This window comes from Ranitomeya imitator, chromosome 1 (assembly GCF_032444005.1).
Source record: "Ranitomeya imitator isolate aRanImi1 chromosome 1, aRanImi1.pri, whole genome shotgun sequence".
NCBI classification, from domain to species: Eukaryota; Metazoa; Chordata; class Amphibia; order Anura; family Dendrobatidae; genus Ranitomeya; species Ranitomeya imitator.
Genome location: NC_091282.1, coordinates 1,214,642,526 through 1,214,660,513, shown reverse-complemented (window position 1 = coordinate 1,214,660,513; position 17,988 = coordinate 1,214,642,526). Strand labels below are relative to the sequence as shown.

Genomic DNA, 17,988 nt, shown 5'->3' with positions numbered 1-17,988 from the left:
TACCACCAGAACTCAGAGGTTCTACGTTTGACGGCCTGGCCGTTGAATCTTGGGTTTTAACCCAGGCAGGGTTTTCTCAAGAAGTGGCGGACACCATGATCAGTGCACGTAAGCCCGTCTCGGCCAAGATTTATTATCACACTTGGAAGGTGTTCCTTTCCTGGTGTAGAGAGCGTGGGCTGCCTCCTCTGCGTTTTTCCATTCCGAACATTTTAGCCTTCCTTCACGCAGGCCTGGATTCTGGGCTTGCTCCAAGTACTCTTAAAAGGCAGATTTCGGCTTTATCAGTCCTTTTTCAGCGCAAGATTGCTACGAATCGTCAGGTCAGGACTTTTTTCCAGGCAGTCGCTCATAAGGTCCCTCCTTATAGGACTCCTTTGGAAGCTTGGGACCTTAATCTGGTTTTAAGGGCTTTACAGAACGCTCCTTTTGAGCCTCTTCAAGATATTTCTTTGATGTTTCTTTCTTGGAAAGTCGTATTTTTAGTGGCCATAACGTCCATAAGACGGGTATCGGAGCTGGCAGCCCTTTCTTGTCGTTCCCCTTTTCTGCAGTTTCATCAGGACAAGGTAGTTCTCAGACCAGCACCGTCCTTTTTGCCGAAGGTTGTTTCGTCATTCCACATCCATTAAGATATTGTTCTGCCCTCTTTTTGTCCGGCACCTACGCACCGTGTAGAAAAAGCTCTCCATACGTTGGATCTGGTAAGGGCTCTGAGGAGATACGTTTCCCGAATGGCTCCTTTTCGCCAGACAGATGCTCTGTTTGTCCTTCCACAGGGTCGCAGGAAGGGATGCGCTGCTTCAAAATCTACCCTGGCCAGGTGGATAAGGGCGACCATTCAGGAGGCTTATCGCACCATGGGCATGACGGTTCCGGCCGGAATCAAGGCTCATTCAACAAGAGCGGTGGGGGCTTCCTGGGCTGTTCGGCACCAGGCCTCAGCAGAACAGGTTTGCAAAGCTGCGACCTGGTCTAGTCTGCATACGTTTGTCAAACATTATAATGTCCACTCCCAGACCTCTGCAGATGCAAGTCTGGGTAGAAGAATTCTTCAAGCGGCGGTGGCGCATTTATAGACAACCATCTTCTGGATGTCTTTGACTGGTGAGTTATTTTTCCCACCCAGGGACTGCTTTAGGACATCCCACTGTCCTGTGTCCCCAATGAGGCGAAGGAGAAATAGTGATTTTTGTGTTACTCACCGTAAAATCCTTTTCTCCGAGACGCTCATTGGGGGACACAGCTCCCTCCCTGGTAGCCTTATGGCTGCTTTGGTTATATCTGGTTACATTAGTCAGTAGGATCTTTTCTAGACATAAAGTTTCTGTATTTATGCTGTTATATTATTTTTTGTGTTTTGTTCTCCTACTGCTTTGCACCAAACTGGAGTCTCTGGTAGCCAGTGTCAGGGTTTAAACGATGGAGGAGGAGCTAACTTTTTTTTTTCAAGTTTACTTAGTGTCAGCCTCCTGGCGGCAGAAGCATACACCCACAGTCCTGTGTCCCCCAATGAGCGTCTCGGAGAAAAGGATTTTACGGTGAGTAACACAAAAATCCCTATTTCACTCGTGTGAGCGGAAATCCCGGGACGGTGATGGCCTGCTCTGGCATGCGTTGGGAGGCTTGATGGATGCACGCCGGCAGGCTTGTTCAGAGGGCCGGGGTAGTTTACGTGTGATGCGCGCCTGGAGGCAGGATGGAATGACGCAAGCCTGGGGCATGCTGCAGTGACATAGCCTGGGGAGTGCCGGAAATACGCAGATCCAGATGACCCAGAACTTTCAGGGGTATCGGAGAGGCCCGGAGGAGCGGGCAATAGCTTGGGTCCCGCATTTAAGTGCAATAAGACCAATGGATTAACGCTTCCATGCTTAGTGTCCCTTCCAGGATAATGGAGAAAGTCAGCGAACAGCAGCCTAATGGGAAGCCCCAGAAGCAGGTGGTGTGGTGCCAAACAGTTGTAGCGCCGCCATGTTAGTGAGAGGGAGCGAGTTCTGCAAATAGCAGCAGATCCACTCAGAGGAACTCCAGTAATGTTGACGATTCTCCAGCCTCCCAAGATGGTCTTTCGATGGTCTTTGTCCCCTTCTTAATCTAGTACTATTTGATTCCCTCACAGTGGTAAGAGATCTTTGTAAAAGTTCAATTGGAGTTTTGGCTTTTTTCTTGTCATTTATTGCCAGGGAAAGAAGTGTGTGGCACAGCCTACGCACAAGGTGTGTTCCATTTGCAAAATATTATTGCCTGATGCCTACCAAAAAAAAGACTTTACCAGTCATGGGTAGAACAGACGATCGAAGAAGAGGCTCCTAACTTTGCCACTGATTTAACGTCCGTCATCAGGGCAGAAGTTCAAGAATCACCAAAATCCATCTCTCAAAAAGAGCTTTATAATGGAAAAAAGGATCAAAAGGCTAGATCGTTATCACTTGGGTCAGACGTTTCTGGTAAATGAGATAGTGATGACAATTCCTCTAATTCCTACTCGTCAGCCTCTTGCTCAGACGGCAGTACAGGGCGACTGTTTTCCTAAAGAGGAGACAGATAAACTATAAAAGGCAGCCAGAGCCATGATGGGGACAGTGGATTCCACATCAGAGAGGTTGATACAGGACATTATGTTTGGAGTCTTCGATCAGAAGAAACGTAGGACATTTCTATTAAATGAGAAGATCCAGGCCCTAGTCCAGAAGGAGTGGTCAAGACCCAAGAAGAGATGTTCTCTTCCCCCATCATTTAAGAGGAAATATCCTTTTGATGACCCTTCCTCTTCTATCAGGGACCCTAAAACCATCAGTGGCTGCAACGTGTACGGCCAGATCTTTAATGATCTGGGTGGATTGCCTAGAAGCCCAATTAAAGGACAAGTTGTCAAGAGACAATATTTTGCCCACTATCTCAATTATGCAAGGTGCAGCAGCATTTTTATCGGATGCTTCGGCTGACTCTGTATGTTTGGCAGGAAGATCAGCAACCCTTTCGAATGCATCTGGTAGGGCTTTGTGGTTAAAAGGCTGGCCAGAGCAGGGTTGTGTGCCACTCTGTGAGAAGGAGAATACCAGTTTGGCCTCGATCTTCGTCAGAAGACCAACGTGCCCTAGAGGTTGAAATCTCAGATCTGGTTCAGAAGACCATCTTTCTAGAAGTTCCCACGTCAGAAAGGGATTTAACTCCACTCGCTTTCTAATTAAATAAAACGGACGGTTCTCTTAGGACAATAATAAATCTGAAAGGCCTAAAAGAATTCCTGAAAATCCAACCATTCAAAATGGAAGCATATGGTCAACAATAAAGATTTTCTTCCCAGATTGTTTCATGGGAGTCTAAGATCTGAATGATTCTTACTATCATGTACAACAATAATGGAGGAACTAAGATGGTCTTTAGATGGATATATAATTTCCAAATTGGTTAGATTATACTCACCCAGGGGACGTCCCGCTGCGGTCCGGGTCTGATGGGTGTCCTGGTCCGGGGCCTCCCATCTTCTTACGATGACGTCCACTTCTTGTATTCACGCTACATCGCAGGCGTACTTTGTATGTCCTGTTGAGGGCAGAGCAAAGTACTACAGTGCGCCAGGAAAGGTCAGAGAGGCCCAGCACCTGCGCACTGCAGGAGCTTATCTCATCTTCAATTTTGGGGGTGACAGGTTCCCTTTAAGGGCACTTGGAAGGGAGGATGATGTTATCCCTGAGGACAATGCCGTCTCGTCATTGGTGGCTGAATGTATCTAATCTGTCCAGGGGGGATTCCCTGGGTAAATAAAGTTATATAGGTGGTCCCCATGGATGCGAGTCCCAAGGGTTGGGGAGCTCATCTACAGGATATGATGGTCCAGGGGGTCTGGACAGGGAACAAGGTAGCACTTTCATCAAACTCGAAGGAGATATTTGCAGTAGAGCCTCCTTGTATCACTACAGGGTCATCATGTCAGAATCCTCTCCGACAATCAGGTGTCAGTGACATACATAAACCATCAGGGAAGAACCCGATCCAGACCCTTGATGGAGGTGACAGATTGCATATTTAGTGGAGGGTTGTCTCCTTTCTTTGACAGCTCTTCACATAACAGGAAAATAGAACATCACGGCATACTTCTAATCTGCAATGGGAGTGGGGGTTAAATCGGTCCAACTTCAACCAAATAGCACAGATGTGGAGCCCTCCAAGCATAGACTTATTTGCCACCAAGCTGAACAGAATGGTGCAAGGATTATGTTCCCTGAATCCCAGAGAAGGTCCCCAGGGGGTAGATTCCTTCATCCGTGGGATTTCGACCTGGCATTTCCACCAATAGCCCTAATCCAGCTGGTAGTAAGGAAGATCAGGTAAGACAGGGCAAGGATTGTTTTGATTGCTCCCTTTTGGCCCAGAAGACCATGGTTCTCATGGTAGAGGATAATGTCCGTCACTGATCCATGGGTCCACCCGAAGATTCCGAATCTCTTCTCACAAGGGCTGGTTCACCATCAACAAGCAGCTAACCTTTATTTCACGGTGTGGAATTTCAGAGGGCGCTGTTAAAAGAAAGGGTGGAAATAAGATTAGGAGAAAAACCTCTCTACTTCAAAATAAGAAGGGCAGCTACAACAAGAATTTATGCTCGAACTTGGAGAAAGTTTCTAACCTGTTCAGGATCAAAGATAAAGGATGTGGCGCCAGTGGGTCGTATTCTGGAATTCCTGCAAAAAGGTCTCGAACTAGGCCTATCCACAAGTACCCTCAAAGTCCAAGTGTCAGCTCTAGGGGCCCTGTAGAACTGTGATTTAGCAGGAAATTATTGGGTGTCTAGGTTTATTAGAGCTTCATCTAGATCCTGGCCCATTTGAAAAAGAAAATTTTGCCATGGGATTTAATCTAGTCTTAACAGCTATGACAAAGTTACCGTTTTGAGCCCATAGAACCGGGGTCTGTTCAGGTTCAGGCTTCCTCTGAAAACAGCCCTTCTGGTTGTCTTAACATCTGCCCGAAGAGTCAGTGACATTGAGGCCCTTTCCAGAGGTCCACCATTTACTCAGATACTAGAAGACAGGGTAATTTTGAAGCTTGATCCATCCTACCTACCTAAAGTAGCGTCCCAGTTTCATAGGTTAGAGGAGATGGTTCTTCCTTCATTTTGCTCTAGTCCAAAAAATTAGAAGGAAGAGAAGCTTCGTACTCTAGACATTAGTTTATGTCTAGTTAAGTACCTGTCTCTCACAGAACCTGGAGGAAAAAGAGTTCATTGTGCGTGTCCTACCAGGGACCTAGGAAGGGACTTAACCCCTTTACCCCCGAGGGTGGTTTGCACGTTATGGACCGGGCCAATTTTTACAATTCTGACCACTGTCCCTTTATGAGGTTATAACTCTGGAACGCTTCAACGGATCCCGGTGATTCTGACATTGTTTTCTCGTGACATATTGTACTTCATGTTAGTGGTAAAATTTCTTCGATATAACCTGCGTTTATTTGTGAAAAAAAATGGAGATTTGGCGAAACTTTTTGAAATTTCACAATTTTACAACTTTAAATTTTCATGCCCTTAAATCACACAGATATGTCACACAAAATACTTAATAAGTAACATTTCCCACATGTCTACTATACATCAGCACAATTTTGGAACCCCAATTTTTTTTTTGTTAGGGAGTTATAAGGGTTAAAAGTTGACCAGCAATTTCTCATTTACAACACCATTTTTTTTTTTTTTAGGGACCACATCACATTTGAAGTCACTTTGAGGGGTCTATATGATAGAAAATATCCAAAAGTGACACCACTCTAAAAACTGCACCCCTCAAGGTGCTCAAAATCACATTCAGGAAGTTTATTAACCCTCCAGGTGTTTCACAGGAATTTTTGGAATGTTTAAAAAAATTAACATTTAACTTTTCACAAAAAACTATTTCAGATCCAAATGTTTTGTTTTTTCCCAAGGGTAACAGGAGAAATTGGACCCCAAAAGTTGTTGTGCAATTTGTCCTGAGTACGCCAATACCCCATATGTGGGGGAAAACCACTGTTTGGGCGCACGGGAGAGCTCGGAATGGAAGGAGCGCCGTTTGACTTTTTCAATGCAGAATTGGCTGGAATTGAGATCGGACACCATGTTGCGTTTGTAGAGCCCCTGATGTACCTAAACATTGAAACCCCCTACTAGTGATACCGTTTTGGACCCCCAAGAAACTTATCTAGATATGTGGTGAGCACTTTGAACCCCCAAGTGCTTCACAGAAGTTTATAACGGAGAGGCTTAAACATAAAAAAAATCATATTTTTTCCACAAAAATGATCTTTTCGCCCCCAATTATTTTTTTTCCCAAGGGTAACAGGAGACATTAGACCCCAAGAGTTATTGTGCAATTTGTCCTGAGTATGCTGACACCCCATATGTGGGGGATAAACCACTGTTTAGGCGCACGGCAGAGCTCAGAAGGGAAGGAGCGCCAGATTTTACTGTTATGGTGTGCAGGTGCCATGACCCATTGGAAGAGCCCCTGAGGTGCCAGAACAGCAGAACCCCCATAAGTAACCCCATTTTACGAATTACACCTCTCAATGAATTCATCTAGGGTTGCAGTCACAGAATTTTATACCATTGGGCAGCCATGTGGAGAGGCTCAGAAGGAACGGAGCGCTATTTGCCTATTCAAGTGAATGGGTCTGTGCACATGTCAGTGTATTTCCATGGACTGTGTGTCTGTTTTTTAATGTCAGCACGGGCCATAAAACATCCAGCACACATGCATACACATAACACACATGGATGTCATTTCTCTGACATGCATCGGCGCCGGGGAAGAAGCGTGCCGGGTGCTGAACATGGCTCTCATCATTCTCCTGTGCTCTGCCGGTGATCTGATTTGTTCTCCCCTGCTTGTGCCGATCGCTGGCAGAGCAGGTAACATAGTAACATAGTAACATAGTTAGTAAGGCCGAAAAAAGACATTTGTCCATCCAGTTCAGCCTATATTCCATCATAATAAATACCCAGATCTACGTCCTTCTACAGAACCTAATAATTGTATGATACAATATTGTTCTGCTCCAGGAAGACATCCAGGCCTCTCTTGAACCCCTCGACTGAGTTCGCCATCACCACCTCCTCAGGCAAGCAATTCCAGATTCTCACTGCCCTAACAGTAAAGAATCCTCTTCTATGTTGGTGGAAAAACCTTCTCTCCTCCAGACGCAAAGAATGCCCCCTTGTGCCCGTCACCTTCCTTGGTATAAACAGATCCTCAGCGAGATATTTGTATTGTCCCCTTATATACTTATACATGGTTATTAGATCGCCCCTCAGTCGTCTTTTTTCTAGACTAAATAATCCTAATTTCGCTAATCTATCTGGGTATTGTAGTTCTCCCATCCCCTTTATTAATTTTGTTGCCCTCCTTTGTACTCTCTCTAGTTCCATTATATCCTTCCTGAGCACCGGTGCCCAAAACTGGACACAGTACTCCATGTGCGGTCTAACTAGGGATTTGTACAGAGGCAGTATAATGCTCTCATCATGTGTATCCAGACCTCTTTTAATGCACCCCATGATCCTGTTTGCCTTGGCAGCTGCTGCCTGGCACTGGCTGCTCCAGGTAAGTTTATCATTAACTAGGATCCCCAAGTCCTTCTCCCTGTCAGATTTACCCAGTGGTTTCCCGTTCAGTGTGTAATGGTGATATTGATTGACTCTTCCCATGTGTATAACCTTACATTTATCATTGTTAAACCTCATCTGCCACCTTTCAGCCCAAGTTTCCAACTTATCCAGATCCATCTGTAGCAGAATACTATCTTCTCTTGTATTAACTGCTTTACATAGTTTTGTATCATCTGCAAATATCGATATTTTACTGTGTAAACCTTCTACCAGATCATTAATGAATATGTTGAAGAGAACAGGTCCCAATACTGACCCCTGCGGTACCCCACTGGTCACAGCGACCCAGTTAGAGACTGTACCATTTATAACCACCCTCTGCTTTCTATCACTAAGCCAGTTACTAACCCATTTACACACATTTTCCCCCAGACCAAGCATTCTCATTTTGTGTACCAACCTCTTGTGCGGCACGGTATCAAACGCTTTGGAAAAATCGAGATATACCACGTCCAATGACTCACCGTGGTCCAGCCTATAGCTTACCTCTTCATAAAAACTGATTAGATTGGTTTGACAGGAGCGATTTCTCATAAACCCATGCTGATATGGAGTTAAACAGTTATTCTCATTGAGATAATCCAGAATAACATCCCTCAGAAACCCTTCAAATATTTTACCAACAATAGAGGTTAGACTTACTGGCCTATAATTTCCAGGTTCACTTTTAGAACCCTTTTTGAATGATGAGAGAGAAAGAGAGAGATGAGATGAGAGAGAAAGAGAGAGAAGGTGAGAATGATGAGAGCCATGTTCAGCACCCGACGCCGGGGAACAGCGCTTACTGTAACGCTTCTTCCCTGGTGCTCATCCTTGTGGTACTGGTGAGGCACATGCATGCCATTACACACACGGACACTGACATCTCCGGGAACAGGAAATATCAGGACGTGTGAAAGACCTTATAGCGGGTTTTTATGATTGGCAGCCGTCACACACTAAAAGATGCTTTTTATTGCAATAAATAGTTTTTGCATTACCACATTTTGAGAGCTATAATTTTTCCATATTTTGGTCCACAGAGTCATGTGAGGTCTTGTTTTTTGCGGGACGAGTTGACGTTTTTATTGGTAACATTTTCGGGCATGTGACATTTTTTTTATCGCTTTTTATTCAGATTTTTGTGAGGTAGAATGACCAAAAACCAGCTATTCATGAACTTCTTTTGGGGGAGGCGTTTATACCGTTCCGTGTTTGGTAAAATGGATAAAGCAGTTTTATTCTTCGGGTCAGTACGATTACAGCGACACCTCATTTATATCATTTTTTTATGTTTTGGCGCTTTTATGCGATAAAAACATTTATAGAAAAAATAATTATTTTTGTATCGCTTTATCCTGAGGACTATAACTTTATTTTTTCACTGATGATGCTGTATGGTGGCTCGTTTTTTGCGGGACAAGATGACGTTTTCACCGGTACCATGGTTATTTATATCTGTCTTTTTCATCGCGTGTTCTTCCACTTTTTGTTCGGCGGTATGATGATAAAACATTGTTTTTTTGCCTTGGGTTGTTTTTTTTTAATGGTCACTAAAGGGGTTAACTAGTGGGATAGTTTTATAGGTCGGGTCGTTACGGACGTGGCGATAATAAATATGTGTACTTTTATTTTTTAGATTTTTTTTTCATTCAAATATTTACTTAGTGATAGAATAAATATTGTTTTTTATTAGTATTTTTTTCCTCCATTCTGTCTTTTACACTGTGTCCCACTATGGGACAGTCACTTTGTGCGGGCTGCAGACCTCTATATGCCATAGAAGTGGTCAGTGCTGCACTCGGTGCACTAACAGAGAGACTTGGTGATCATGCGCTGCGCATGACCAGCAAGTTTCTTAACTCTGGTAACCCGGATGTCGTCATGACGACATAGAGTCTCCATGGCAGCAATCGGGAACCGACGTCACACCGCGGGGTCTCCGATCCAAAGGCATTGGGGCTGTCAGCCCTCTGCCTGCTTCTGGAATGCTGCGATCGGGTCACAGACCGCTCCTGGCACTGTGAGAATCAGCTGACACCCGTCCGCCATCGGCCATCGGCGGGCCGATCACGATGATGCACTATTCCGTCCATGGGAAGTAAACCCTAGGTCACATGGACGGGATAGTACGTCTGATGTCAGAGAGGGGTTAAAGGAGTGTTCCTACCTCCTAGATCCTATCCCAATTACAGGACCTTTGGTAGTCATGGTTACGACCACTGATATAGTGACAGTTAGCTAGTTGCTAATGGTCGTAACCATGAATACTTAAGGTCCTGCAATGCCTGATTAAGAGGAAAGAGATATAGCAAATCAGAAGAACTATACTACATTTCTAATGGGAGGAATTTGCTAACATTATTATTCCACCTACTACATATTGGGTAGGATCTCGGAGATGGGAATATCCTTTTCATGGCTTCAAAACGTACAATAGCTAGGTGGATGAGGGAGGACATTTCTTTAGCTTATTCAGCAAGTGACCAAGCAGTTCCAGAAGGTCTGAGGGCTCACTCCACAAGGGCCATGGCCACCTCCTGGGCCCAGAGATCGGATGTCTCAATCAAGCAGATTTGTAAGGCGGCAACGTGGTCTTCTCCTTCCACTTTCCACCTTATTGACTGGGCAGGATCTCCTCACCTGACCTCACCTTCGGGAGAACGGTGCTCCAGGCTGTGGTCCCTCCCTGAGTTCTTATTTCTCTGGAATTCTCTCGTGGTGCTGTCATGGGGGATCGATTAAAGTCTTAGTTACTTGCCGGTAACGGGATTTTTCAGAACCCATGAAAGCCCCCTTATATTTCCTCCCGCCACATGTGGGTGGGTGCTTCTGTCGAGTGTCTACTAGTGTTATAAGTTCACGTATTAAGTTGTGATATGTGAAGCCTCTCGTGGTGCTGTCATGGGTTCAGAAAGATCCCATTACTGGTAATTAACTCTCTAATTAAGTCTTTTTTTTGCGTTAAGATACAAAGTGTAACGGGGTCTATCAAGCTGGCGTACCTCTTTCAGTACCACCCCGTATTTCAGGAGGTCCACTCTGCTTTTGCTGGATTCTGAGTGAAGCACGCTGGCTGGAATTCCTTGATTACGTGAGAGCATATAAAAGCTGACTACTACTCCACGTATTTCCAGTCTAAAAGAACACACTTTATTCACAGCACACAGAATATATAACACAGATACACAGGGCAGGCCAATAGAAAAAGCAGGCCAGACATACATTACAATAGCCGCAGGGGGCCGGAGCCTGCTGATATTTACTGTGGGAATTACAAAGGTGGGGGAGGTCAGAAGGAGAATATCTTGTCCCCTCTGCCCAAGGGCGCAGCCTGTGGACTGATGCATTTCACATGGAACCTATTATACATAATATATACTGGATCCTCCCTGTACACACCTCCCACAATATACTGGATCCTCCCTGTACACACCTCCCACAATATACTGGATCCTCCCTGTACAGGCCTCCCACAATATACTGGATCCTTCTTGTACACACCTCCCACAATATACTGGATCCTCCCTGTACAGGCCTCCCACAATATACTGGATCCTCCTTGTACACACCTCCCACAATATACTGGATCATCCCTGTATATGCCTCTCCAATATCCTAGATCCTCCCTGTACACACATCCCACAATATACTGGATCCTCCCTGTCCACACATCCCCCAATATACTGAATCCTCCCTGTACACACCTCCCCCAATATACTGGATCCTCCCTGTACACACGTCCCACAATATACCAGATCCTCCCTGTACACACGTCCCACAATATACCAGATCCTCCCTGTACACACATCCCACAATATACTGGATCCTCCCTGTACAGGCCTCCCACAATATACTGGATCCTCCCTGTCCACACCTCCCCCAATATACTGGATCCTCCCTGTACACACCTCCCACAATATACTGGATCCTCCCTGTCCACACCTCCCACAATATACTGGATCCTCCCTGTACACACCTCCCACAATATACTGGATCCTCCCTGTATACACCTCCTCCAATATACTGGTCCCTCCCTGTATGCACCTCCCACAATGTACTGGATTCTCCCTCCCTCTACACGCCTCCCCTACTGGATTCCCCCTATATACTGGATCCTCCCCTTACAATCCTCCCCCTATATACCAGATCCTCTCTCCTATACAGTGAGAAAAAAAAGTATTTAGTCAGCGACGAATTGTGCAAGTTCTCCCACTTAAAAAGATGAGAGAGGCCTGTAATTGACATCATAGGTAGAAAACAAATCCAGAAAATCACCTTGTCTGATTTGGCAAGATTTATTTAGCAAATTATGTTGGTAAATAAGTATTTGGTCACCTAAAACATGCAAGATTTCTGATTCTCACAGACCTGTAACTTTTTCTTTAAGAGACTCCTCTGTCCTCCACTCATTACCTGTAGTAATGGCTCCTGTTTTACCTTGTTATCAGTATAAAAGACACCTGTCCACAACCTCAAACAGTTACACTCCAAACTCCACTATGATGAAGACCAAAGAGCTGTCGAAGGACACCAGAAACAAAATTGTAGCCCTGCACCAGGCTGGGAAGACTGAATCTGCAATAGCCAACCAGCTTGGTGTGATGAAATTAACTGTGGAAGCAATAATAAGAAAATGGAAGACATATAAGACCACTGATAATCTCCCTCGATCTGGTGCTCCACGCAAGATCTGACTCCGTGGGGTCAAAATGATCACAAGAACCGTGAGCAAAAATCCCAGAAAAACACTGGGGGACCTAGTGAATCACCTGCATAGAGCTGGGACCACCATAACAAAGGCTGCCATCAGTAACATACTACTCCGCCAGGGACTCGGATCCTGCAGTGCCAGACATCTCCCCTTGCTTAAGCCAGTACATGTTCGGGCCCATCTGAAGTTTGCTAGAGAACATTTGGATTATCCAGAAAAGTATTGGGAGAATGTCATATGGTCTGATGAAACCAAAGTAGAACTGTTTGGTAGAAACAAAACTCGTCGTGTTTGGAGGAGACAGAATACTGAGTTGCATCCAAAGAACACCATACCTACTGTGAAGTATGGGGGTGGCAACATCATGCTTTGGGGCTGTTTCTCTGCAAAGGGACCAGGACGACTGATCTGTGTACATGGAAGAATGAATGGGGCCATGTATCGTGAGATTTTGAGTGCAAACCTCCTTCCATCAGCAAGGGCATTGAAGATGAAACGTGGCTGGGTCTTTCAACATGACAATGATCCAAAGCACACCGCCAGGGCAACGAAGGAGTGGCTTCGTTAGAAGCATATGAAGGTCCTGGAGTGGCCTAGCCAGTCTCCAGATCTCAACCCTATAGAAAACCTTTGGAGGGAGTTGAAAGTCCGTGTTGCTCAGCGACAGGCCCAAAACATCACTGCTCTAGAGGAGATTTGCATGGAGGAATGGGCCAACATACCATCAACAGTCCAGGTAAGAAAGAACGTAGCAGCACCACACAGACTACTCTGATAAAAAAAACCTTTGTCCTTTATTCAAACAACATGCTGTGGACAAAGTAACAGAGGGCAGGACGAATTACAGACAGAGCTGGTGCAGTCAACGGACTACGGCCGTTTCGCATATTCCACGCTTCAACGGGTCCAGATAAAAGGGATGGTGTTCTGCTACGTTCTTTCTTACCTGGACTGCCATACATGTGTTTTTCAAGCACGCACGCCAACTCGTGTATCCACCGTGAGTGAGGTCGTTGACTCATCTACTCCTGCTTCCTTAGTGAGTATCCACCTGGTTCTTAGTGCCATTCAGCTTTTTTTCTGTTTTTTTGTTGTATGCCATCAACAGTGTGTGCCAACCTTGTGAAGACTTACAGAAAACGTCTGACCTCTGTCATTGCCAACAAAGGATCTATAACAAAATATTGAGATGAACTTTTGTTAATGACCAAATACTTATTTTCCACCATAATTTGCAAAATAAATCTTCCAAATCAGACGCGGTGATTTTCTGGATTTGTTTTCTCGTTGTGACTCTCATAATTGTGGTCGACCTATGATGTCAGTTACAGGCCTCGCTCATCTGTCTAAGTGGGAGAACTTGTACAATTGGTGGCGGACTAAATACGTTTTTCCCCACTGTATATCTGATCCTCCCTGTATGCCTGCTGTGCCCATAATTAGCGAATCCTTTCCCTGTATACCGTCCCTCCTCCCCTTTATACCTGATCTTCCCTTTATATACCGTATCCTCCTGTACACTCGGCAGGACCGGGATGCTGACTTGGTGACAGCGGATGATTCTGGGGTTCTGTGTGTCTGGAAGTCGGGAGATGATTTCCGGTTGGTGACAAAGATCTCGGCGTACGGGTGAGTCGATGGTCCTGGATGTTTTGTGTTTGTCTGATGTAGGCACTGACCCGTCTTCTGCTCTTTCGTCCCCTGCTCCCCCCAGGGTCTCCTGCTCCTCTGTGAAGTTGTGGGACGGGGTGATCGCTGCGGCTTATGGCACCGGGCAGATCCGGCTGTATGATGCCTGCACTGGAGCCATCAGTGCCGAGCTGGACGCTCATGCCAGATGGATCTACACCCTGGACATCGCCCCGGAGACTGGACGGGTAGGGTCTGAAATCAGTCCATGTGATATCAGTGTGTGTATGGAAAATATATACATCCAAGCTGTATACCTGATGGCCGCCGCTTACAGCAGTGTATATAAACCCTTCCCTTATACCTTATGGCCGCCTGTCACAGCGGTGTATATATACCCTTAACGTATTCCTGCCGGCTGCCGCACACAGCGGTGTATATATACCTGTACTGTATTGCCGCTGCTCACTGCAGTGTATGTACCCGCCCCTTCTCCCTGTCAGCGGTGTAAATACCCTCCCTATCTGCAGTGAATACACCCGCCCCGTCTCCCTTTCGGCAGTGTATACACCCGCCCCGTCTCCCTATCTGCAGTGTATACACCCGCCCCGTCTCCCTTTCTGCAGTGTATACACCCGCCCCGTCTCCCTTTCTGCAGTGTATACACCCGCCCCGTCTCCCTTTCTGCAGTGTATACACCCGCCCCGTCTCCCTTTCTGCAGTGTATACACCCGCCCCGTCTCCCTTTCTGCAGTGAATACACCCGCCCCGTCTCCCTTTCTGCTGTGTATACACCCGCCCCATCTCCCTGTCTGTGTTGTGTATAGCTGCCCCGTCTCCCTATCTGCTGTGTATATACCTGCCCCGTCTCCCTTTCTGCAGTGTATACACCCGCCCCGTCTCCCTTTCTGCAGTGTATACACCCGCCCCGTCTCCCTTTCTGCAGTGTATACACCCGCCCCGTCTCCCTTTCTGCTGTGTATACACCCGCCCCATCTCCCTGTCTGTGTTGTGTATAGCTGCCCCGTCTCCCTATCTGCTGTGTATATACCTGCCCCGTCTCCCTATCTGCTGTGTATATACCTGCCCCGTCTCCCTGTCTGCGGTGTACATACCTGCCCCGTCTCCCTGTCTGCAGTGTATACACCCGCCCCGTCCCGTCTGCGGTGCATAAACCCGCCCCGTCTCCCTGTCTGGGGGTATAAACCCGCCCCGTCTCCCTATCTGAGGTGTATATACCCGTCCCGTCTCCCTATCTGCGGTGTATATACCCTTGCAGTCTCCCTGTCTTCTGTGTATATACCTGCCCCATCTCCCTTTCTGGGGGGTATATACCCGCCCTGTCTGCTGTGTAGATATCTGCCCCGTCTCCCTGTCTGCGGTGTATATACCAGCCCCGTCTCCCTGTCTGCGGTGTATACACCCGCACTGTCTCCCTGTCTGCTGTGTATACACCCGTCCCGTCTCTCTGTCTGCGGCGTATACATTCGCCCCGTCTCCCTGTCTGCTGTGTATACACCCGCCCCGTCTCCCTGTCTGCTGCGTATACACCCGCCCCGTCTCCCTGTCTGCTGTGTATATACCTGCCCCGTCTCCCTGTCTGCTGTGTATATATATATTTTCATGTACACATCATTCTTCTTCCAGCTTCTCTCCGGGGCGGAGGACTCCTTCGTGCAGATCTGGCAGCTGAGTCGCTGTGCGGAGTCTGGGGGCATTGAGGTGACGCATTGGGGGCTCGGGCTCATTTCTCTCCTCCATATGTTAATTGTCGCCTTTTCTTCTGTGCAGGTGGAGCATCGGCACTCGGAGTGTGTGACGGACACCCAGGTCTGTGGGGCGCGATTTTGTGACCCCCAGGGCTCGTCATTCGCTGTGACTGGCTACGACCTGAGCGAGATCATCAGATATGTGCAGCTGTAGTGACCCGGTGCACTCCCGGTATAGCCACGTCCGCCGGGGGAGGGGTGAGAGCGTACATGTACAGTACGCAGCTCCCCCGCAGTACATGTGCAATATGGAGGCTAATCGGGCCCCCACTGTGGTGATAGTGTACCGTATATAATCGTGTCACAGGCGGCAGCGGTCGGGGAGGATGTGGCGTCTCCTGCTCACCACATGGTGTCGCTCTGGAGCCTCGTTGCAGCAGCGCTGGCGTCTATACATCCTCTTGTATACAGACTGACCGCCTACTAATAGAGCTGATGGATTACATGTCTATAAATACTCGGCTGAGGCCGCACCACATGAGCACAGGAATAAGGAGAAGCCATGTGACACTACATGCTGCTCCAGCTGTGTCACTGCGGCCTCACTCCTGAAACACTATGTGCTGCTGCCACCCCATCCCCCATAGCATCCGTACACACGTCTCCTGACATCCTCTGTACTGCTGGAAGACTCCTCCGTATGCGACTCATTCTATCCCCTCAAGAAAATATTTATTTTAGCAAACACAATTTGTTTTCTAACCCCTCTGTGGCTGGGCCCCCTGCTTTCTCGTACAGGTCGGGGGTCCGGGGATAGAACCTGACCATGGAACAACATCTACAAGAAGTTGATAATTATTCTGTTGTCCCCCAATCGCGAGGGACTGGAGTATAAGATTGTGAACGCCATTGGGGACAGGGACCGATGATCATCTGTGTACTGTACAACGCTGCGGAATATGCTGGTGCTATATAGGAAACTGCAATGAAATAAAGACCATGACCAAAGTGAAAAGTCCAATAGCCATCAGTGTGGTCAGAGATGAGATACAGTCCAGCTCATAAGAGCAACAGCGAGATCAGGGAAAAAGAGGAGAGATGTCTTCATGAGCATGGCCCAACGTGTCCGCCAGTCCTCGAAGATGTCCCACACCACCAAGAGGACAATGACATAGAGAAAATGTGCTGGACATGACGTGTCCACATCCTCACATACTACAACTAACACACCCAGTCCTCGAAAGTGACCCACACCACCAAGAGGACAACGACATAGAGAAAATGTGCTGGACCTGACGTGTCCGCAACCTCACATACTACAACTAACACACCCAGTCCTCGAAAGTGACCCACACCACCAAGAGGACAACGACATAGAGAAAATGTGCTGGACCTGACGTGTCCGCAACCTCACATACTACAACTAACACACCCAGTCCTCGAAAGTGACCCACACCACCAAGGGGACAATGACATAGAGAAAATGTGCTGGACCTGACGTGTCCACATCCTCACATACTACAACTAACACACCCAGTCCTCGAGGGTGACCCACACCACCAAGAGGACAATGACATAGAGAAAATGTGCTGGACCTGACGTGTCCACAACCTCACATACTACAACTAACACACCCAGTCCTCGAAAGTGACCCACTCCACCAAAAGGACAATGACATAGAGAAAATGTGCTGGACCTGACGTGTCCACAACCTCACATACTACAACTAACACACCCAGTCCTCGAAAGTGACCCACACCACCAAGAGGACAGCGACATAGAGAAAATGTGCTGGACCTGACGTGTCCGCAACCTCACATACTACAACTAACACACCCAGTCCTCGAAAGTGACCCACTCCACCAAAAGGACAATGACATAGAGAAAATGTGCTGGACCTGACGTGTCCACATCCTCACATACTACAACTAACACACCCAGTCCTCGAAAGTGACCCACTCCACCAAAAGGACAATGACATAGAGAAAATGTGCTGGACCTGACGTGTCCACATCCTCACATACTACAACTAACACACCCAGTCCTCGAAAGTGACCCACTCCACCAAAAGAACAATGACATAGAGAAAATGTGCTGGACCTGACGTGTCCACAACCTCACATACTACAACTAACACACCCAGTCCTCAAAAGAGACCCAGACCACTAAGAGGACAATGACATGGAGCAAATGTGCTGGACCTGACGTGTCCGCAACCTCACATACTACAACTAACACACCCAGTCCTCAAAAGAGACCCAGACCACTAAGAGGACAATGACATGGAGCAAATGTGCTGGACCTGACGTGTC

The 17,988-nt window shown here is 47.0% G+C and overlaps 1 protein-coding gene across 1 annotated transcript in view; it reads left to right on the top strand.

The window, feature by feature from the left end:
• The window catches only part of WDR54 (WD repeat domain 54), a 69,802-nt gene extending 53,118 nt beyond the window's left edge, over positions 1–16,684 (top strand). The window contains exons 7-10 of the mRNA XM_069745020.1: positions 13,867–13,967; positions 14,053–14,215; positions 15,615–15,689; positions 15,759–16,684. Coding sequence (XP_069601121.1) covers positions 13,867–13,967; positions 14,053–14,215; positions 15,615–15,689; positions 15,759–15,890 — 471 coding nt within the window. The 3' untranslated portion in view covers positions 15,891–16,684. The remainder of the gene's footprint in view (positions 1–13,866; positions 13,968–14,052; positions 14,216–15,614; positions 15,690–15,758) is intronic.
• Positions 16,685–17,988: the final 1,304 nt, after the last annotated feature.